The 23,013-nt window shown below is 40.4% G+C and overlaps 2 protein-coding genes across 2 annotated transcripts; both read right to left on the bottom strand.

Annotated features, from left to right (window-relative positions):
• Positions 1-406: 406 nt before the first annotated feature.
• LOC306637836 (peroxisomal bifunctional enzyme-like) lies at positions 407-20,044 on the bottom strand. The gene is made up of 3 exons (XM_079100660.1): positions 19,944-20,044; positions 13,826-13,930; positions 407-836 (listed from the first exon to the last, which is right to left on the bottom strand). The coding sequence occupies exon 3, from the start codon at positions 778-780 to the stop codon at positions 439-441; it is 342 nt and encodes a 113-aa protein (XP_078956786.1). The 5' UTR covers positions 781-836; positions 13,826-13,930; positions 19,944-20,044; the 3' UTR covers positions 407-438.
• Positions 20,045-21,299: 1,255 nt separating this feature from the next.
• LOC306670359 (cyclin-dependent kinases regulatory subunit 2-like) lies at positions 21,300-21,515 on the bottom strand (the record flags this gene model as incomplete). Its single annotated transcript, XM_079155061.1, has 1 exon — positions 21,300-21,515. The coding sequence occupies exon 1, from the start codon at positions 21,510-21,512 to the stop codon at positions 21,300-21,302; it is 213 nt and encodes a 70-aa protein (XP_079011187.1). The 5' UTR covers positions 21,513-21,515.
• Between the last annotated feature and the right edge of the window lie 1,498 nt (positions 21,516-23,013).

Raw genomic sequence — 23,013 nt, 5'->3', positions numbered from 1 at the left:
TGCTTCCCTCATCATTTTAATTGTGTACATTCTGAACTCCTTTTCTGTCATTTCTTCTGCCATGCTGTCATTGGGTTTTATTGATGTAACATCTAGATTTGTTTGGAGCATTTTCTTCCCTTGTTTTCTCATATTATTCAAGTATCAGTGGACTGCTGAGATATTGCAGATTTCCTCTATTGACTTATAATGTCCCTGGAGATTTCTATTATATCCCCTCTTAGCCTTCAGTGAGTAAAAATGGCCCACAGTCTGCAAGCAGACAGCCAAAGTCAGGTCCTTACTCCATTCGAATTTAGCTCACTGTTGAAAAGGTTAGCATCTCAGGGCCTCACGCATGAAGTGAAGGCAGTTCAAGGACTTGGGTGAGAATTCCTGGAGCTCACAGGAGTAGTGGGTCCAGCACAGAACCTGGTACCTGGTGTCCTGAAGTAGATGTTAGCTCTTAACATGCACACATTTGGAGAAGCCCATGAACTGCCCCAAGTGCTTACCAAGGACACCGACTGAGGAGATGGGTCTTGCTGATGCTGTTTTCCACGAGGCCCCAGAGGGAGTCGACCACTTAATTGCTTTCTTTTCAGCAAAGAAAGCATATTGCAGGGCTCTGGCCTGCCCTGATCCCTGCAGGTACTGAAACAGCTCCTTTTCCTCCTTGATGCCCCCTTCATAGGGATACTTCACAGAGGCCTGGACTGCACGGACACAAGCCTCCTGAGCGAGGCACCCAGGGTGCTGCTTCCTCATCTTTGCAAAGGCTTCCCTGAAAACGGTGTCCATGTTGGGCAAGCTTGGGACTGGCTTGTTCAAGATTCTGCGGGGTTCTAGAGGTCGATCTGAAAGGAGGAAGAATGATCAGAGATTTGGAATTGTTACTTAAAGGAAATTGATTGTATAATAGCAGCAGCAGCAACAACAACAGCACCTGGTTCAAATTCAAAGTAGAAAACTACATACTATCCATTAAGATTTTTAATGGACCACCAATACCATATTTATGACATTTTGATAACTTATCGTAAGATAGAATTTAAGAGATTCAAAGGATTTTAAGTTACCAAATGCATGCATAAAAGTTATATTTTCTTTTAACCCCTATTCTTTTTAGTTATAGAAAACAATTCAGGATTAGTTTTTTGAGATCTGAAATAATCTAAACTCCATTCTAAACAATATGAAAATTTTCAATTGCCCTGAACAGTGTAATATTGTCGCAAGGGTAGGCATACATTTCAATGGAAGAGAATTGAGAGTTCATTTTAAGTCTTTCCAGATTGGCTAGTTGATTTTCAACACACGGAAAATAATTCAATGGGGGAAAGGAGAGTCTTTTCAACAAATATTTCTGAAAGAACTGAATACCCAATTGTGAAATCGATTAATTAATTAATTAGTTAAGCATAGATCCTCACCTAGCACAATCTATAAAAATTATCAAAATGAATCATAAATTCATTGAAGAATGAAAACTGAGCCAAGGCTGGTGTTGCACACCTGTAATCCCAGCAACTTTGGGGGCTGTTTTAGTCAGTTTTTTCACTGCTGTAACTAAATGATCTGGCCAGCAAAATTATAGAGGAGGAAAAATTTATTTGAGGGCTCATGGTTTCAGGTCCATAGAATGTCGATTCTATTCTCAGGGTTCCAGGTGAGGCAGATATCATGGTGGAAGAGTGTGGCAGAGGGAACCAGTTTGTATATTTATCAGGAAGCAGAGACAGACTCCACTCTCCAGGTACAAAATATACACCTTATAGCAACCCCCACCTGCCTCCAATTACCACTCAGTTCCATTAGAGATCAACTCAGTGATTACCTTAATACTCTCAAAACCCAATGATTTCTCTTCTGAACCTTCTTTCATTCTCCTCACATGAGCTTTTGGGGGATACCTCATATACAAACCATAACATTTTGCTCCTGACCCCCAAAAGCTCACACTCATCTGATAATGCAAAATGCATTTAGTCCATTTGCAAGAGTCCCCATAGTCTCAACAGTTCCCAGATTGCTCAAATTTCAAGTCCAAAGTCTTCTCTGAGACTCAAGGCAATCTCACATTGTGAGCTCCTGTAAAATTTAAAGCAATTTACAAGTATCCAATATATAATGGAACAGAGTGAACATTTCCATTCACAAAATTAGGGCCATAAAAAGAGCAGATAAGACCAAAGCAAGACCAGAATCCATTGGGCAAACAAGTCCTGTAGTTCTGTGTCCAGCATCTGGAGCACATGGCATGATGATCTCTCCAAAGGGCTTGTGTAGCTCTGACCCTGTGGGCTTGTTAGTTGCAGCCCACAAGGCCTTTTTGTTGGCTTGTCTCCTCTGGATTCCCGCAGTTTTTCCTAGGACGATGTCCCACATTACTGGCATTTCTTAATCTCAGGGGTCTCCACAGCAGCTTTGGCTTCCTCCTCACATCTCCACACCTTGCCTTCTCAGGGTGCACCTGCAGGGACTCCAACCCTGCTGCACTTTGCCTGGCCTCCCAGGCCTTCCTTTGAAATCTTGGTGGAAGCCTCCATGACCCCTAACTCGAGCATCCTGCATTCCTGCAGAACCAGCACCACATAGTTGACACCAAGGTCTGTCGCCATCTCCAGCAGTAGCCAAGCCTCCACGGTCCCTTGCTGCAACATCCTTTGAGTGTCTGAGTGGCTGAGTAGGTTGAAAAAACTTCCTAAGTCCCCTGTGCAAGAAGGGTGCCCCACTGGTCTCTTCTCAATAGAATTTTCACCTTTACTCCCTTGAGCTTGAGAAGGGTGTGGTCTTGAGAGCTCCTTAGGTGCCCTCAAGCCATCTTTCTTATTGTATCTCCCCAAAGTCTTTAGCATTCCTTTAGTGGCAGTAATGTCTTTTTTTTTTTTTTTTTTTTTTTTTTTTTTTTTTTTTGCGGTGCTGGGGATTGAACCCAGGGCCTTGTGCTTGCAAGGCAAGCACTGTACCAACTGAGCTATCTCCCCAGCCCAGTAATGTCTTTAACAACTGCAACTTCCTTAGCCCTAGCTTTACTACTGCCTTTCAAGTCCACATTTTTCAAATCTTTATGGTCTTTCTGCTCCTGATTATCACAATAAATTTGGTTAAAAACCCCCAGCAATATGCATGTCACTGCATGAAATTTTCTGCTGTCTAGAAATTTCCTCCACCAGATTAAGAAGTCCATTGCTTTTAAAATCAGCCTCACAGGAAATCTCAGAACACAGAAAAAATGCAGACAACTTCTCAGCCAGAACATAACACACAGATGTCCTGTACTCCAATTTTCAACAGAATTCTCCTTTTCTGAATCCTCTTGAGCCTGGTCTCACTGATCACAGTCCTATTGACATTCTGGTCTTCTGAGTTTCCACAAGAAGTGGCCATTAATCTCTGCTTAAAACAGTGTAAAGCATTTCTAGCTTGCATTGCTACACATCTCAAAATTCCTCCCACCAATTCCACAAAGCTCAAAAAGTTTGGAACCACATGGTCAGGTTAGTCACAGCAATGACCCCACTCCTGGTACCTATTTCTGTTTTAGTCAGTTTTCTCGCTGCTATGACTAAAAGGATCAGAACAACTGTACAGGAGGAATGGTTTATTTGAGGGCTCCCACTTTCAGAAGTCTTAGTCCATAGAAGGCCAGCTCCATTTCTCAGGGCTTGAGGTGAGGCAGGATATCATGGTGGGAGAGGGTGGGAGATGGAAGCAGCTCACATCATGATCAGCAAGCAGAGAAAGACTCCCCTTTCCAGGTACAAAAGATATACCCCATAGTCATGCCCCCAATTAACCACTTCCTCCAGCCACCCTCACCTGCCTCCCATTACCACTCAGTTAATCCCGTTAGGGATCAATTCACTGATTAGGTTAATACTCTCAAAACCCAATCATTTCTCCTCTGAACCTTCTTTCATTGTCTCACATGAACTTTTTGGAGATATCTCATATCCAAACTATAACAGAGACTGAGGAAGGAGGATTACAAGTTCAAAGCTAGCCTTAGCAAGGCCCTAAGCTTAGTGAGACCCTCTTTAAATAAAACATAAAAAAGGATAAGGATGTAGCTCAGTGGTTAAGTGCCCTTGAGTTCAACTCTTGGTATTAAAAACAACAACAACAACAACAACAAAAAAAAAAACAGTAAGAATTTCTAGAAGAAAACAGGTACATTTTTGTGTTCTTAGGCTAAACAATGTCTTATTTTTATATAATACCAAAAGCATAATCCATAGGAAAAAAATTTAAAAATTGAACAAATTAAAATGAAAGATTTTTGTACTACAAAGGACATTATTAATAAAATTACATGAAGATTCAAAGCATAGGAGAAAATATTAGAGTGGTGGGCAGAATACAGAATAGTGCCATCCTCCAAATGCCCACATCCCAAACCTATGAGCAGATCAACTAATCTGGCAAATGGATTTATGCTGGGAGCCATCTATGAACCACATGCGTGAATTGAGTGATGTTCAAGCCATAGACAGGGAAGTCACTGTCTTGGGAACTCCCAAGTGTAAATTCCCTGGTGAACAACTGCCCACTTCATGCTGGCACCCTGATCTGCTCACTGCTCTAGTTTAAGTACAGCTCCTGGGAGATAGGTGTAGTATGCCAAATGCCAATCAACCTGTTCACTGCAAGACCCTAGCCATACCAAGAACCAAGCACTGAAACTCCTCCCACTGAAACCTTATCCCTGCCTTTGATGTACTCCCCTTAAATAAAGAATCAGGGCCTTTTTCAATTGTTCAGTTCCAGTTCCTATCAGGATTAGAAGACCCATCAGGCACTCCCCTTTTAAAATTCAATGTTTGTCTTTGTCTTTTATCTTTTACTGATTATTTCAGACTTTCTGTTTTCCCAGGTGGCTCACTCCTCCTGAGCAGGAACCTGCTCTGTCGGGATGCTGGCCACCCTATCGTGGATTTATAGGTGGAATTAAGATTAAAGACTTTGAGATGGGAGATTACCCTCTATTATTTGGGTGACCCAATATAATCACCTGGGAGAAATTCAATAATCAAGAACGGTCAGAGATGCGTCATGTGGTAATCTGGACCTACTACCAACATTGTAGCTTTTATATGGGAGAAGGATTCTAGTTCCTCTATATCATTACCAACACATGGTATTGCTGTCGTTTTTATTACACTCAGTCTGGTGACTCTGTAACAGCTATCTTTAGCACATATTTCATATAAAGCTACAAACCAGATTTGGCTTCTAGCCATTGACTGTGGCTGTCTTCATCTCAGGGATAACTGGGGGAGGACCTGCTTCAAGTTTCACTCAAAGGATTGTTAGTTGGGTTCAGTCCCTTTTGTGCTTTTGGACCAAGAGCCTTGGTTCCTCCCTAAGGGCTGATGCCACCCTCAGTTCTTTGCCACATGGCTTCTCCACGGGGCAGCTCACATCTTGTCACTACCTTCTGTCAGTGTGAGCAAGTGAAGGAGCAAGAGATGGTGGACAAGACTGAAGCCAGAGCCTGTTGGTAACCCAGACTCAGAAATGACATCCCATTATTCGAGGTTGTCTGCCACATTCTTAGTGGTTTTAACTTGCATTTCTCTTATGACTGGTGATGTTGAGTCTTTATCACATGCTTATTAGCCACTGGCATATCATATCCTCATGGTATGTATGTGCTCAAGTTTTCCCACCATTTGCATAAAAGAGTAAATATGAGACAAACTGTACGTACCAAAAGTCCAGTTATACAGACACTATTTTCTACAAGTGCTGCTGTTTCAAAAATAAACCATTGTATGAAAAATGTATGTCTTAGTTATGTACATAGGAATCATACCAAACCTACAAGGCAGCTCCTTGTAATCCAGGCAGGCCTTGAATCTGGCTCTAGTGAGTAAGGGTGCGTCCCAGGAGAGGGAGCCTGGTCTGGACGTCATCATGGGCACACGGGCATCTGTGATCTCATCCCTTTGCTGGAGGCTACAGGCAAGGGCCTTTCCTAACACCTGGTTACTTGCAGAGTTGAGAAGAACGCTTTTCTAAATGAATGATGTCCCACGGGGTAAGAGCGGCATTCAGGAGAGGAGCGAAGACCATGAGGTCCCTGCTCACCCTGCTCCTTTGGAGAAACGTGAACTGTACCCAAGAGGCCCACAGATTACTTGCTCAACTGTCCAGTGAGTCAGCCCAACCCGCAACGTGGGGGAGGCCAGCTCAGCAGAGAAGGATGGGACGGCCTACAGTCCACAGCTGACTCCATTCACTGGTGGCCTAGAAGGAAGGCGAGAGTGGACAGTGGGGAGAGCAGGAGGGAGAGGACAGCGTGTGGAGGAGCAAGTGGATGAGGAAAGAGGCCGAGCCGTCCACACTGTGACCCGAAACTACTGCTGGCGTAACTCATGCCATGGGACAGGGCAGAGGGATCTGGACGTCCCAGAGCTGGAACTCTGTCCTTGCCACACCGCTGCTGCTCCCACCGTGCCTGGGGCCATCTCTCCACAGCACATCACATTGGATTCCTCTCGAGAGTTTAAGACTTAAGACGTTCAGATGCCTGGGGCCACCACAGGCCCAGGTAAGAATCCTGAAGGGTGGGTTCTGAGCAGGACATTTTTTAAAACAGTTTTTAACAGTGTTTTGAGTTATACCTCCAGGAGGGCAGGGGTGTGTCAGCCACTGTCCCTGAGACAGCTGCAGTGTCTGATAAGTTTGTCTGAGGTCAGAAATTGGAAAGAATAGAAGAGAAGAAAATGAGCAAATCAACCAGAAAAGCAAAGCCTGCTTCATGGAATGCAGCAATTATTTCTGACCAGCATGATCCTGTTATCCCGGGAATCCTCAGAACTTCTCAGACTGTGTCTGGGCATCCTGGGAGCGCTCCCTGGCACCTGTCCAGAACAGCCTAGAGCCAAGCCAAGCACAGTCACTGGACACAATCAGCCAGCTTTTCCCTGCCTCCTCTCCTGTCCCTCTCCTGCTGTGGTTTTAGTTGAAGGATGCTGTTTTCTTCTACTGTTGGGTTATTAGCACAGAACATATGCAGAACTTCCCTTTTACATCTACGGGGACAGTTGTTTGGAAAGTATTTTTTCTACACTTGGTAGTTTTAAAGTCACTCAGACCAGTGTTGGATGGAATGCCTTTTCTTTAGCCACTCCGTGTTCTTTAACTTTGTTCTCTTGGTACCATGATGAGAACTATAAATTTTGACTTAGGCTAAGTTGTTAAATAAAGTCATAACACAGCTGAAAATGAGAAATTATGATGTCACTCAGCAGTACCTACAGAATAAGAGAGCCAAGTGTGACCAGGTCAGCAGTAGATGCCCAGAGAATGGGGCAGGGAGGAACCCAGTCGGGATTCAAGTGCACTCATGACTGAACTCTTTCGTTGGCCCATTCACATGAATTTTTACTTCATTCTGTTTGGGATTATAAAGATGAGATGATGTATATTCAAATTTTGATAAAACATAGTGTAATGTGCTTCTGAGGGAAGGAAAGCAGCCGATTATTTCTTCTTCACCCTCCTGCTAACCTGAGGGGAACAGATTCTCTCTGCCTAAGCTAAAGAGCAACTCAGCATGCAGTTCACACAATTCCCTTCCTCAACACACAGGACCATCTGTCTCCTCCCTACCTGTGATAAGCATAGCCTCTGGCACCCTTGAGGTTCTGCAAACAATGAACCAACTGTACAGTCACAGGCTTCAGGGAGGTCGACCACAGTAAGTGTGTAGCAGGTCAAGAGAAGGCGCAACGTGGACATGTGCTCAGGCCTCCAACATGAGACAGGGTCACTCTGTATTTTGAAACTTGTTTACATAAATGTTCACAGAGAGTAAAAAGAAATTACAAAGAGCAAAAGGTAAAATGAGAGGGAAGGCCAAGGAAACCAGTAAGGTTTTTTTTAAAAGCCACAAATCCCAATGAACCGATACACCAAGTTCTTTGGGCAGAATTTGAGTTGTTCAAATGGCAAACAGCCCAGCAGAGCCACAGCCACATGGACACAAAAAGAGCCCCAACATGAGGCTCCCAGGTGGATGTGCCTGGGCCCATCCCTGCTGGAAAGGTGGGCACAGAGCCACAGAGTGTTGGTCTTTGCTGTCACTTGCAGCTTCATGCCAGAAATAAACACATGGGAACTTGGAGTTCAGTTCAGGAGCAAGGAAGCTGCTGGCCACATGCAAGTGCAAAGAGATGGCCTTTCACAGGACCCTCCCCTCCCCAGGTGAGCCAAAGCAAGCAGGTCTGGCCAAGGAATCCTGCATTCCTCCACTAAATCTATTGTACCGCAGTAGTCTAGGGGGCTTCCCATAACAAGAAAATTGAGCTGTGTGAAGCTAATTAGCTAAAATGGCCAACTCTCCAGAACATGTTGTTGAGTTTGTAGGGAAATCTGCAGCAACATCCCAAGACACATTAGTTGATATGTAACCTTCTATAGTCCTTTCTCACCCATACGTGGTTCCGAAAGTATTGACTGGAATTTTGACCACTGGGAATCCCCTTCCCTCCCTTCTTTCCTATAAGATGTGGAAATTAAATAAGTCTTCCTAATCTTTTTCTTTTGGTTTATTTTTATTTGATTATTTATTTCTTTATTGACCCAACATTTGAGCTGTGGTAGGGGAATAGACTGAATTAATTCAAAACATTTACATCAATTATTTAAATTGTGATATCATTCACATACCACAAAAGTCACATGGCATTTGAAACATACTTTCATAGCTGAGTTACTGATATCTTTAAGACCTAGGAAGTGCTTGCATGCATGTAGAAAAAGGAGACCCCAGAAAACGCTGTCTCCATTCTTACCCTCCCAACCTCAATGCTTCTCAAAGGGTGGTCCCCAGAAGGTAGCATTATCATCACCTAGGCCCTTGATAAGAGATGTACATTTTTGGTTCTTACCCTAAAACTATTGAATCAGAAAGTAATGGGTGGATCCCTCCAATTTATGTTTTAAGCCAACCAAGAGATTCTGATACACAGTAAAATTAGAAAACGATTTTTCCACATGAAGACAATTGCACTCACTTTATTGAAGAATAGATTAACACGTGCATATATTTATTTATAATAAATTCATATGTATGTAGTATTAATTAATGCATTAGTATTTTGTGGATCCTCCCCATCAGGTTTGTAGCAATATTGTTTTGTCAAATAACCACATTCTTATAGCTATCTTTAAAAGCAAACAAAGAAAAATTCAACAACAAAAAAAAAAAAGAGGAAAGCAAGGAAGCATTGAGAGAATGTGTGCAAATACAAAGGAAAGGAAAGAAATCAATAAGCTCAGCTAAACATTTTGTGAAATAACAAATAACAAGTGTAGATAAGATTCCGAGTCTGTCCTTTGTTGATCAGCCCCATTTCTCTACCTCCTAGCTTTAGCATTTATTTATGACAAAGCAGCACCACGATATCACAGTGTTAAACACTGGTATGCATTAAAAAATAAAAGTAAACAGCATCCTAGCTTCCCAAGGAATTTTAATTACTAAACTCCCAAAGAGACCCAGTACAGACACCTTCAACTGTAGTTAAGAACCAAACACTCACCATTGTGCCCACCCAAAAGAATGGGGTCTTAATTAGAATAAGATATATCTTATGCTTGTATAATTTTATCAAAATGGATTCTACTGTCATGTATAACCAAAAAAGAGTCAATAAAATAAAATTAAAAATAAAAGAACTGAACCCTGAGAGCCCTCCTGTAGCCTTTGCATTCTTGGAATATGGTTTGAAACCAACCGATTTTGAGGAGCACTTTCCTTTTATGAATAATGAAGATAAGAACCCAAAAAGAAATCTGTTGTGGTCCACACAACTAAGACTGAGAATTGAATCCAGGTCTTCTAACATCCACTCCTGAGCCTTCTCTTTGAGACTGCACCCCTTCCACATTGGTGGGACCTCCCTTTTTTATTTTGGTACATTTAATGACTCAGATACTAGGAAAAGACAAATATATATATAATAAATGTGTGTGTGTGTGTGTGTGTGTGTGTGTGTGTGTATCTCAAGTATCTCAATTACCACTCCACTCCAATACAACTTCTGTTGAAAATCTGTTGTATCTCCTGATAAGAGTTTTGAAGTGCTGCCTCCCTTACACCATTTTATAACATAGATTGCTAGCCCATGAACTTCCTAGTCAGTCATTGGTCCAGATTGTTAGTAGTCAGCAAAATTCCACTTCTTAAGAACGTCTCCCCCGCCATTCTCTCTCTCTCTCTCTTACCCTGTGGGCAGACACTCTGCTTGTCTGCTTAATAAAATCTCTTCCATGAGTTCCCGTGTCTGGAGTGGTTTTCTGGGTGCTTTCAAGTTTTCCTTATGCAAATAAGTAAATGAACACAGAGATAAGAGATATTTGTGAAACTTCCTTTCTGGGTGTTTTCTTCTTAATATTATATGTAGCCAGGCGTGATGGTGCACGCCCGTAATCCCAGAGGCTTGAAAGCCTGAGGCAGGAGGATTGCAAGTTCAAAGCCAGCCTTAACAGCTTAAGAGCTCTAAAAAACTTAGTGAAATTCAGTCTCAAAATAAAAAATAAAAAGGGCTGGGAATCTGGCTCAGTAATTGAGCACCCCTGGGTTCAATCCCTGGTACCAAAATAAAAAGAAAAAAAATGCAATATATTTGTCTTTAGAAGTTCTTCATTTTTCTTCAAAAATGGAAGTTCTAATGGTTAAATGGAGTTGCTTCTTTGATTTCCATCATTATTTAGGTAACTAATCCCCTAAAATTAAGATATTTTATTTCCAATATTTTGTATTAATAAAGCTTCAGTGATCAATACTATGCTCAAATCTTTGTACTTCTGTGATAGTTTCTCTATAGTAAAATTACCAAGAATAAATAGAAACACTAAGTCAAATGTATGAGTACTTTATTTATTTTCTTTTTTGGAATTAGGGATTGAACCCAGAGGTGCTTAACCACTAAGCCACACCCCAGCTCTTTTCAATTTTTTATTTAGAGACAGTCTCACTAAGTTGCTTTAGGGACCTGGTAAGTTGCAGAGACAGGCTTTGTACTTGTCATCCTCCTGCTTTAGGCTTCCAAGACTCTAGGATTATAGGCTAGCAATGGAGCACCAGGCAAAGCTATGAATACTTTAAAATCCCAATACCTGAGTGCCTAATTGCCCTCTTGATAGGATGTATTATAAGCAGTACAATGAGAACTTATTTAAATTCAATATCACTCCACTACTTTTCAATCTTTTCCTATTTGCTTTGTAAAATTTAGTGACTTTTAATGATTCTCTCATTTATCAAGTTTAGAAAGCATTTCACAGTTAAGCATACACTTACTTTTACAATGCAGCCATCCCACTTTTAGTGATTTACCATGAGAAATGAAAATATATACTTACAAAGACCTGGGAAGGTCTGGAGTGGCAACAACTTAAATATCCATCAATTGATGAACCGATTAAAAAATTGGGGTTTACCCACATTATGGAAACTTTTCAGTAATACAGAATAACCTAACTCAAGACATGCAAAGCCACGGATGAACTCAAAATCATTATTCTACATGAAAAAATCCAGACACAAAGACTCCATACTGCATGCAGGAATCCATCTATATGAAATTCTGAAAAACATAATACTACAGCGACAGGAGGCAGGCCCATGGTTGCCTGTGGCTAAGGGAAAGAGAAGGGGATCTACCAGAAAGTGGCTTGAGGATACTTCTTTGAGCGACAGGGCTGCACTTTTGTGTGGCACTGGACACACGACTATGCACCATCACCAACACTCACCACTCAACACGCAACTTGGATGAATTTTTTGTGTGGAAATTACACCTCAGTGAAGTTAAGGGGGCCTGCTGAGTTGTGTGTGGTCTAAAAATACTGCTTGATTCTAGAATTACAAAAGAAGCCAAATTAGATCTGCAAAATAAATAAATGAACGTGTAAAGCTGAAAAAAATAAAAACACAACCAAAAAAAATTTTGGAATGCTTGGGAAAATTAGCACATGGCAGGCTAGAGGAAAAAATCAAAACAAGCAAAGACTGTTTAAGAAATTGTGGAACAAAATATCTTTATTTTGTTCTTATTTATGGTTATGAATAACCACTTCCAGTGGTTATTTTGCATTGTTTTTATGTGGCTGAACATTGAACCCAGGGGTAGGGCCTACTCTACTACTGAGCAACTATGCAGCCATGAACACTTATATTTTAAACATTTTTGGATCACAAGCATTTGACACTATCTGTATACGTTCCTCATGGTTATAATTTAAAATTTTTCAATGCCAGAACTATTGGTGAATTACCAAGTTTTAAAGCACACAAGTCTCAATGTTAGGATGCCACCAAGTGGACAAATTATGTCAGGTTCTTGACAGGGAATGTTTCTGTTTTATACATTTAAATTTTTAAATTTACTGCTTAAAATTAATTTTAAAACAATAAAAAAGGAAAATCACATCATTTTAGAAGTGTACTGGATCATGATTCTCATTTATTTCTTGAAGCAATTTAATTCTGAAATCAGAATCCAGGGAAATTAAGGAAAAGAGCTGAAGTGTTTACAAACTAAAACCACAGGAGTGAATGTCGATCTGGGTGTACCTTGAGGCCCCGTGCAAAGAATAATATAAAGACCCAATTGTAAAAGCCTTTGCTCTGAGTACACCAAGTGACTTCTTTTTTTTTTTTTTTTTTTTTTTTTTTTTTTTGTGGTGCTGGGGCCTTGTGCTTGCAAGGCAAGCACTCTACCGACTGCGCTATCTCCCCAGCCCCCACCAAGTCACTTCTAACAAAACAAGCAGCCCTCAGGGAGCACAGCGGTGCAGACCAGTGAAGACAGCCTGGAGGCAGAGGACAGCAAGGAATCCTCTTCCACTTGGGTGCGGACTTGCCAATTCTTTAGGAGCCACCAGTATTTTCTCCCCACAGTCCCTGTGCAAGCCTTACCATTGCACTGGAAGAGTAACTGGCTGGAGCCACACACACAACCAAACAAGACTTGAAGCGAGTGTTTGCCAGGGTCAGCAAAACAATGACCCTTTCCCAGGTAAACCCTGGAATGACCCTGAGCTTTTGCTGCCCCCAAGCGGGAGACCAGCACACACTCCACCCTGCCTGTGGCCCAGTTATTAGTTCTGGGATTTTATTACCCCTGCTCCTGGCTCACTTAGAGCTCACAACCTCCGCAGACTGAAAAGGAACAATTAAAATCAAGCAAATGAGCAAGCAAACTTCAGGCGTGCCACAAAAGGAGCTCTCAGAATTCCTTTAAACACTCTGGAGTGTGTAAGGCAAGAAGCCCTGGAGGCTCCAGACAGGAGCTCAGAGACCCGCTGGAGCTTTACTGGGGGGTGTTTCTGAGCATGTCTTCTACTGATTGAAGTGTGTGTGTGCTCCTCCATTTATTTCGGCTTTAATGCTATTTCTTTACTGAAAAACCACTTCTGATTTTAAAAATTCCAATGGTACAAAGGGACATACTGTAAAAAGTCTCCTTTAAACTGTTTCTGGGGGCTGACTAGAACCTTTCCCAAAAGCAACCACTCCATTTCTTGTGAATTATAGCATAAATATTTTGTGCATAGGTCGAAAGTGACACTTGTCCATTTTACCCATTTATACATTCTATACCGTCACCCTTTTTCATTATACCAGTGGCAAACTACCACCAATGATGATGTTATATCACTAAATAATATAATACGTTATAGAGTTTATGTCGTCTTAGTACATTCATTTTTCGTTTCTATCGTCTTCTATCACATGGGTGCCCATAAGGTATTTAAGGAGTGTCTTATTAAAATGGACATTTAGCTTGTTTCCAACCTTGTGTAATTATCATCATTATTTTCTTACCTAAAATTCTTTGGGCAAATTTGATTGCTGCTTCTACTGGGTCTGAATTCACAACTTCATCCAGAATACCCAGATTAAGTACTTCATTCGCCAAAACGTGTCTTCCTAAAACAAAATAGAATAAAACAAATCAAAGAATGATGTGAGCTTACAGTGAGAGCCTTGCTCTCTTTAGCAGGGAAGGCTGTCTTCCCCCTACATAAACATCTACTATGAAGAGAAATGAACAGGGACCCTTGATCGTTGGAGTTGAAAGATCGTGCACATGTAGCCAGAGGACCCGGATTCAGGGTACAGTTCCACATTTACTGTTTCTGTGACCAGGAGGATCTGCACCAGGAACACAATTTCCTCACCGATCAATAGGACAATTATACTTATCTCGGTAATTCTGAGTAGTAGGTGAAGATAATATATTCTCTTAATTGTCTCTAGATACATATGGAAGCATTTTACAACCTATAAATCTATAGAAATATAAAAAAGGGTGACTGTTGGATAAAATTAATAGAAGTGGCAGCAGCACTACTATGTATCTTAAATCTCCCACACGCCAGGACTGGAGTCGATTTACAAAATAGTCACCAAACATAAACATAGTTGAGGAGACAGGAAGAGAAGTATTGTATCATTTAAGTTGACGTTAATAAGGTACAATGAAAATTACAAACGACAAATGGGGTAATCTTCCAATAGTTATTGGCAACCAAGACCCTTCCTTAGTTTGTAGAATATATTATGTGTAATTGGGAGCACTGCCTCCTACTATGTAGGTTGAAAAGGAAGCAGAGCTGAGAGGTAATTGCTCCTGTAGTCCCCTGGCAGCAGGGTGTGGCCCATGAAGCCTGCTGAAGCAAGTGCTCTGTTGAGGGTCTGAGTCAGTCTGGTGTCAATGACACTCAGCAACAGCAACAGTTAAGTCTCATTTCACAGGTGGCAACACTGGGTGTCAGAGTGGTGGTGCTGGTAGCCTCCGCTATTCAGGGTGGTCCTGGCAGCCTTGGTATGGAAGGTCACCTCAAGGGAGTTACAGAAGTTGATCAGGGTTTGCATCACAAAGAACTGTCCTGGCAGTTCCTCACCAGCTGTAATCTGTAAGCCATTGTGCATAGTTTGAAGAAGGGGTTGTGGCTTAAGCACAGGGCCAGAAGGAAGGAGACAATGACAAGGCACTTGCTTTCACAATCCTGACTTCACAAAAAGCAATCATCAAATCAGTCTTGGTGGCAATAATTCCCATGTCTTCCCTGCCCTTACGGTGTTGGCAGATGCCACCTCTGCAACCAAAACCTCCATTCCTGGTTCTTATGAGAGCTTCGGGTTTTCTTGACCACACAGATAATTTGGTGATTTTCCAGGGATCCTGCTGGAAGAGCAGTATTGGGGCACTTTTCTGGAAGTGCCCTTGAAATCAGGCTTCCAGACCCTCTTCTGCAGTAGGTGAGTGGTGTCAGAGGTCAAGTGTCCCATGTACACAGTTGCTTGGGCGAAGGTTAAGTAAATCACCCTGATACCGCCATTTTACCGGTGAGGAGTCCTGCTTCCTCAGGTGTTGAAGTATAATGCCAGAGAAGCACACCCAGGCAAGCGTAGAGTAGAAAGTAAGAAGCTTTATTAAAGAAAAGTAAAAGCAGACTTGCCCCGGGTGGAAGAAGGGGACCCAAAGGCGGAATCCATCGGATTGAGCAAATCTTGTCCTTTTTATAGTTTCTATTCTCCCATTCTTTCCCCCTTATCTCTTTCCTTCCTGCCTACGGGTTAGGCCTGGTTTTGCATAAAGTGAGAAGTGGTGGGCAGGGGGAGGGCCAAGGTGATTCAGGCAGGTAAGGGCCCAGGGGGCATTAATTAGCATCTCCTTGCCTGTAGTCCCTGACAAGGCCAGGTAAATTTGGTAATCAATAGGCTCTGCAGGTCCTTGACCTTCCATTCTCCCAAGGCAGTCTCCAACTTCCAGAGGCAGATGGCTTTCATGGCCCCCATTTCCTCGATCTGACCCGATCCCCTATTTCTACACTAACTGCCTGTCCCCAATTCTGGCTTCAACCCTAACCAAGATAAGGGCACTGAGGGGATATAAAAGGAAGATGGAAACCTGGGTCCTAAAGGATCTCTGGGACAACAAAGCAGGGGAATAGAATCCACCCACAAATGGAATGAAAAGCTCTTTATTTGAAACAATTTCTTCTGATTTTAATTTCACAAAAAAGAGAGTACCACTGCTGTTCTTCTGTGTCAATTCCTTTCCAAGCACACTTGGAACACAAAGAACACATGTACCATGGTCCACTTTATGCTTTGACCATAGCCCTTGCTGCTCTGCTACTGCAACTTATTTTTAAAATGGACTTGTTTCTTTCTCTTCCTCTCTCCTTGCTCCTCCCTAATCTCTTCCCCTCCCTAATCTCAGGGGAAATAGGATTACCTTTTCCCCCATTTTAGGCAGATTTATCTGTCCTTCAGTACACACCCACCGTAGGAGAAAGCAATCCAGACTTTGGGGATGGTACCAGAAGAAATAACTAAGAAATAACTGTCTCCCAAATTAACAAGTGAATTACAGCTCCAACAGAGAACATGTGGAATGTAGCCTTTGAATCACCTCTTTAAAAGCCCCCTTTTCCTGCTGATGAGCAAAATCACAGTCTCTGGGATCCCCTGTGTTTCTCCTTTGCTAGCAAAGCAATAAACCTTTTTCCTTTTTCTCTAAACTGTGTCCTCAATATTGGATTGGCATTGGAGACAAGGACCAAGCTTTCGGCAACACCAAGGACCTACAATGTGCAAATCAAATCCTCGGGCTGTGTTTTAAGTTTGTTTTCCTTGGGCAGCCCTCAGTGTAGGTGACAACCCCTGTCCAACAGGCTCCAAGAAGAGCTCTGAGTAGGTCAATGTCAGGAGATCCCAAGACAACTAAGGGAGAAAACATTCTTCTTCATGCTGGAGAATCTCAAATTTTTCCAATTTTCTTCATCACTTTATTCCAAACTTTAAATTTTTTTCTTCATGGAACCTTCCCAAATGTCATTTGTAAGTTTTCCTGAAATTATACAGTCTACTCAAAAAGACAGGTGTATGATTCTAATGGCAGCTTTCTTTTAATTCACTGTGACCTTTTCTATGCAAATCAAAAAATCTGTCACCTCTTGCTGTTTTTACTTGTTCTCTTCATCATGTTAAATATGGTGGCATTTCTTGAAGCAGCACTTTAGGAATAGACCAATTCTAGCTTGCTTCATTTCTTCTTGTCACAGAAGTCAGTTTTCTTCCTGATTTTCCCTAAGATACTATCGCCAGCCATTCAGATCTCTTACTGAAAATAGGGTCACAAAATTCCTCAGTGTTCCTCTGTACACTTAATTCAGCACACTTCAGGATTTTCAGAGTCATTTCACACAATTGCAACTTCTTCATGTATTTCAGGCTTGTTTCCTTCCTGTTATGTCTTTTGCACAATAAACTCTCTCATGTGCTGTGCGTTTCTCTAGTATGTCAGATTGTGAGCATCCTCTTAAGAATTCTAAATCACACCCTTAAAAATGGCTCACATCCTTTAAAATATACTTATCATATCATTTTAAATTAAAACAATTTTAAGTTGATTTTAAAAATAAACTTAATACTTTGACTTTTTCTAAATCTCCTTTCATATTCTATAAGACTTATAAAATCCACCTCATCTAAAACAAGTCATTTTTAATGCATACAGAACCAAATTATTGTCGATAATATCTCATATGCACTTTCATATCATAGTCTTTGTGTCAAAATATACACATTTCTTTTTTTAATTATACATGACAGTAGAATGTATTTTGACATATCATATATACCTGGAGTATCACCTCCCATTCTTGTGGTTGTACATGATGTGGAGTTACACTGGTCATGTATTCATATATGAACATAGGGAAGTTATCAAAACATACACATTTCTATTACCAATTCTCAAATATTTGAGTCAGAGGACCCCAGTACATTTTTATATGTTATAAATAACTCCAAAAATCTATTGTTCATATAGGTTATATCTATCAATATTTACTGTATAAGGTATTAAAATTGAGAACTTCAAAAATGCTTCTATATGAAATAATTTAAAAATAAGAGTGATAAACTCATTATAGTTTAACATACATTTTTAGGCAAAATAAATAAATTTTTAAAAATACAATAATTTGCTCTCTTGCACATTCTTCAGAATCAGTCTAATACTAAGATTCTCATTTTAATTTTATTCAGAAAAAGATATATATGAATAACAGAAGGTAACTAAGTTCTACCACATCTAAAAGGGTTCTAAGCACATTGTATGTACAAACAACCTACCTAGTCTTCATCACATCACCATATAGTCTATACTATTAAGCACATGTTTGAGAAATCTAAGGAAAAGCAAGATAAATTACCTAACATAGGATCTCATAATTATATTTGTATTGAAAGAATGGACATTTTTTTAAGCTGTCTGTTTTATCTCAACTCCCTAAGGTTTCCCTCCCAGTAATGGGAACAAAGCCCTTAAAGCTGTTCCAGGAAACAGCCCCAAACAGAGAGTAAAAGGGTAAATTGAGCCTGATAGCCAGATAGTGCTCAAACAGTAGGATTACCAGAAACTGTTGACCAGAATCTACACCCTGTTGTAAAACATTGTGAAACATGTTGTATGTTATCAGCAAACCCAGACCCCCTTTGAAATTTCCCGGCAGCTTTGTTCCCCTTTTCCCTTTCATGTGCGACCCCTCCCGATGTGTGGTCTCTGCCTTTATAAACCTACAAGATTTTCTACTAGGGACTCGACTCCTGGACTCCTGCGTGAGTCACGAGTCGGGTCCCAGTGGGCTGGAATAAACACCTCTTGCGGTTTGCATCAAGTGACGCCTCCTGCGGTTGATTGGGGTTGCCGTCGATCCATGGGACAGAGTTGGGGTTTCCTTTTTGGGTGCCTTACAGTATGTCTTCCTATCATCCTTACCTCAACTGAAAGTCTCTATATGTCTTACAAACCTGAATATTTGGTAAATCCAGAAGGGGATGAAGAGTTACTGCTAAAGGACACTAAGTTTCTTTTTGTGATGATTTTGTGAGCATATTATTGATAATCACTATTGAAAAAAATGTCCATTTGTAGCTAATATCTTAACACTTGAAAAATGAAAATTTATCCTTTGTAAAATAAAACTTGAAACTTTGCCTTGAAAATTTTGGTCTTGAACCTTATTGTCATTAAAATTTCTAAACCAGATCTTGTAGGACCCCCAAAAAGGAGACCCCAACTCTATCCCTCGGATCGACGGCAACCCCAATCAACCGCAGGAGGCGTCACTTGATGCAAACCGCAAGAGGTGTTTATTCCAGCCCGCTGGGACCCGACTCGTGACTCACGCAGGAGTCCAGGAGTCGAGTCCCTAGCAGAAAATCTTGTAGGTTTATAAAGGCAGAAACCACACATCGGGAGGGGTCGCACATGAAAGGAAGAAAAAGGGGAAAAAGGAAAAAAGGGGAACAAAGCTGCCGGGAAATTCCAAAGGGGGTCTGAGTTGGCTGATAATATACAACATGTTTCACAATGTTTTACAACAGGGCGTAGATTCTGGTCAATCGTTTCTGGTAATCCTATTGTTTGAGCACTATCTAGCTATCTGGCTCAATTTACTCTTTTACTCTCTGTTTGGGGCTGTTTCTTGGAACAGCTTTAGGGGCTTTGTTCCCATTACTGGGAGGGAGACCTTAGGGAGTTGAGACAATGGGAGGGAGACCTTAGGGAGTTGAGATAAAACAGCTTACAAAAAATGTCCATTCTTTCAATCTGAATATAATGTTCCCTATGTGAATAGCAAGGTCTATGAACAGTCACTTAAACTATAAAACAACCCAAAATTTGATTAATGCTTTACATATACTTTCCTTCTATGATATGCACATGGGGTCTTCAGGGTAACATTTGAGAAGCTGTCAAGAAAGATACTGTTTCCATTTTGTACATGAGAAAATTTGGAGACAAAGGAGTTAAACTGTCCCCTTAAGGTTATGTGGTAGCATGGCCAAGTCAGGAATTTTCTAGATGCTGGTCCAGTTCCTCATATTAGTCTAGATAGTCACCGACCAGGTTTACACTGACCTGAGGTAATTAAGTCAGGTGAAGCAGGAATTCCAATGAGTCTGGGGAGAAGCTGAGTTCCTCTTGCGCCAAGAAGAATTCCTAGTGTGACTTCTGGGAAGCCAACGAGGCTATGAGACTGAAGGTATCAAGGCCAACAATGAGATAATACTTTCAGATTTAAGACAAACAAACCCCTGGATTTCCTATACCCTCAAAAATATTTTTCATTGGATTCCGCAAGAGTTTCCACAGGGCGAATCAGTACATATCTTCTCCTTTAATTAATAGCATAACCAGAGCTATACTAAGTCTTCATGCTCAAATACACTTTTAACTCTGGCACATTTTTCTCTCTGAGTCAATTATGAATTGTTTCAGACAACAAAATTAGTAGCCTTCAGGAACAGCTTTCTGGGAACCTGAAAGAGACAGGAAGGAAAGTAAAGGAAAAGGAAACTCACAAAATGGGAGAGAATAATGACAAATTATAGATCTGATATAGGACTTGTATCAAGAATATACAAAGAACTTTTATAACTCTATAATAAAAAGACAACCATTTAAAACTGGGCAAAGGATTTCAATAGACATTTCTCTAAAGAAGGGATAAAGTGCCCAATCAGCACATGAAAAGATGTTTAATATCATTAGCCATCAGGGAAATGCAAACCTAAGCCACAATGAGATATAATTTCACGCCCACTAGAGTGAATACAAGAAAAAAGGCAGACAATAACAACTGTTGGAGAGGATGTGGAAAAGATAGAACACTCATACACTGATGGCAGAAAGGTAAAATAGTGCAGAAATTTTGGAAAACAGTTTGGCAGATTCTCAAAATTTTTAAACATGGATTTATCATGTGACCCAGCAAGGCCATGTGGAATAAGCCCAAGAGCAATGAAAACATGTGCCCACAAAGATTTCTTTTCTTTTCTTTTTTAATGCAACATACAAACTTTATTTAACAAAAGTAACAGGTAGGGCTGAGAATATAGCTCAGTTGGTAGAGTGCTAGTGCTTGTCTCACAAGCACAAGGCCCTGGGTTCAAATCCCCAGCACCACAAAAAAAAAAAAAAAAAAAAAAAAAAAAAAAAAAGTAACAGGTAATGTAAGCAGGCACTTATATTATGAGAAAAACTGACTAGAAGAAATTTTATATTAAACACCTTACAATAACCTACTTGCAGTTGCATTTAACTGAGATTTGTTGCTGTGAAGAATACAGCTCATGCACGGGTATGGATGAACGAATTGTACATTTTTCAAGTATTCACTGAATACTTCCTTATTTACACATATACATTAAATTTGCAAAAGTTTTAATTGATGATCCCAGATATACTTCATTTTTGTTGTTCTTTATGAAGAGGTCATCTAAATAGAAGAATATGTGGTTCTGGCTCATGAATCATGTAATGAATCCAGCCTAGACTCTGTTGGACACCAAATCTCCTCCATTCCTCTTCAGACATTAGATGAGTTTGGGGTACTTGTTTGGAAAGTTCTCTGGGTAACATGACATGCTGGTACTCATAATGCTCATCAAAGTACTTGTCTGAGTAGTAGATCTGCTTATGGGCCATACTGCTGGCATACAACCTGGTGGAAAATGAAGACTGCAAGAACGAGTAAAGCAGAACCCATGTCCATTTCAAGTCAGGGCAACAACTCGACTCCCACAAAGTTTTCTTATGCATATTTTCAAAGCATCGTTACTCATAAAAACCAAAAAAAAAAAAAAAAAAAACAGAAGCAACTCAAACATCCATCAACTGATGAATGAATAAACAAAATGTGGTATAGCCATATGACAGAATATTATTCAACACAAGAGAGGAATAATGAACTGATTCAGGTCACAATATGGATGAACCATAAAAGCATTATGCTAAGTGAAAGAAACTAGTCACAAAAGACCACATATTGTATGGATTCATTTATGTCAAATATCCAGAATAGGCAGATCCATTGACACAGAAAGTAGATTAGTGGTTGTCTAGCATTGGAGGAGAAGGGGATGGGGGATTCTGTCTAAATGATGCAAAGTTTCTTTTGGGGGTGACGAAGTGTTCTGAAATCCACTGTGGTAATGGTGGATTCTATGAATATACTCCCACACAAGTGACTGGTCTGCTTTAGAGGGTTGACTTGTATAGTTAGTGAATAATGTATCAGTAAAGTGTGCATGTGTGTGCATGGGCACACACACACACATACACTCACACACATATGCCAGACAGCAACTTCAGTTCAGACGAGAGGGTGAGCCTGCATCGTTTTCACATTGCTCTTCTGTCATTTAAGTGGCCAAAGTTCTGTTAGTCATTTATAGTCACAGGGTAGGAGGAGGATGCTACCTGAATGTTCACCTCCAGGTACTAGGGATGGATTCCAAATCTAAACACAAATTCTTTTAGATTTCATACACATTTTACACATGGAGCCTGAAGATAATTTTATACAATATTTTGAGTATGCCTACCTTTTGACTTTTATCTATCATATGAGGTCAGTTGTGAAATTTTCCACTTGTGGCGTCATATCAGCACTCAAAAAGTTTGAGATTTTAGAGTATTTTGGAGTAGAAATGATCAACCTTTATATCTGTGGATGGAAAATGATGCAGCCTTATAAAATCATATGTGTAAGAATATTTATAATAAAACCAACATGATTTCTCAATAGAAACCATGGAAGCCAGAGGCATGAAATAACACAAAGTGCTAAAAGAAAAAAATTAGAATTCTATATCCAGCAAAACTATTCTTTGAAACTGAAGGCAAAATTAACACATTTCCAGGTAAACAAAAACTGAATTCATGGTTAGCAGTTCGATCCTACAACAAATCCTTTCAGCTGATATGAAAGGATACAAGACAGGAACTAGAATTTACTTGAGGAAACAAATAACTCCGGTAATGCACAGCTATGTAGATAAACATAAAAGACAGTGCTAACACTTCTTTGTTTGCAATTCATTTTTTATCATTGCATTTAAAAGACCACTACAAAAACAATAAGCATAAATGTATTGATGGGCACACAATATATAAACTTATAAGTTGGGAGAGTAATTGCATAAAG

The sequence above is a fragment of the Sciurus vulgaris genome, assembly GCF_902686455.1.
Source record: "Sciurus vulgaris genome assembly, chromosome: 10".
Taxonomy (NCBI): Eukaryota; Metazoa; Chordata; class Mammalia; order Rodentia; family Sciuridae; genus Sciurus; species Sciurus vulgaris.
The sequence above is the reverse complement of the archived record's forward strand: the minus strand, read 5'-3'. Positions and strand labels throughout refer to the sequence as shown.

Excerpts from the sequence above, each read along its gene's own strand:
- LOC306637836 (XM_079100660.1), bottom strand. The coding sequence starts at position 780 with ATGGACACCGTTTTCAGGGAAGCCTTTGCAAAGATGAGGAAGCAGCAC.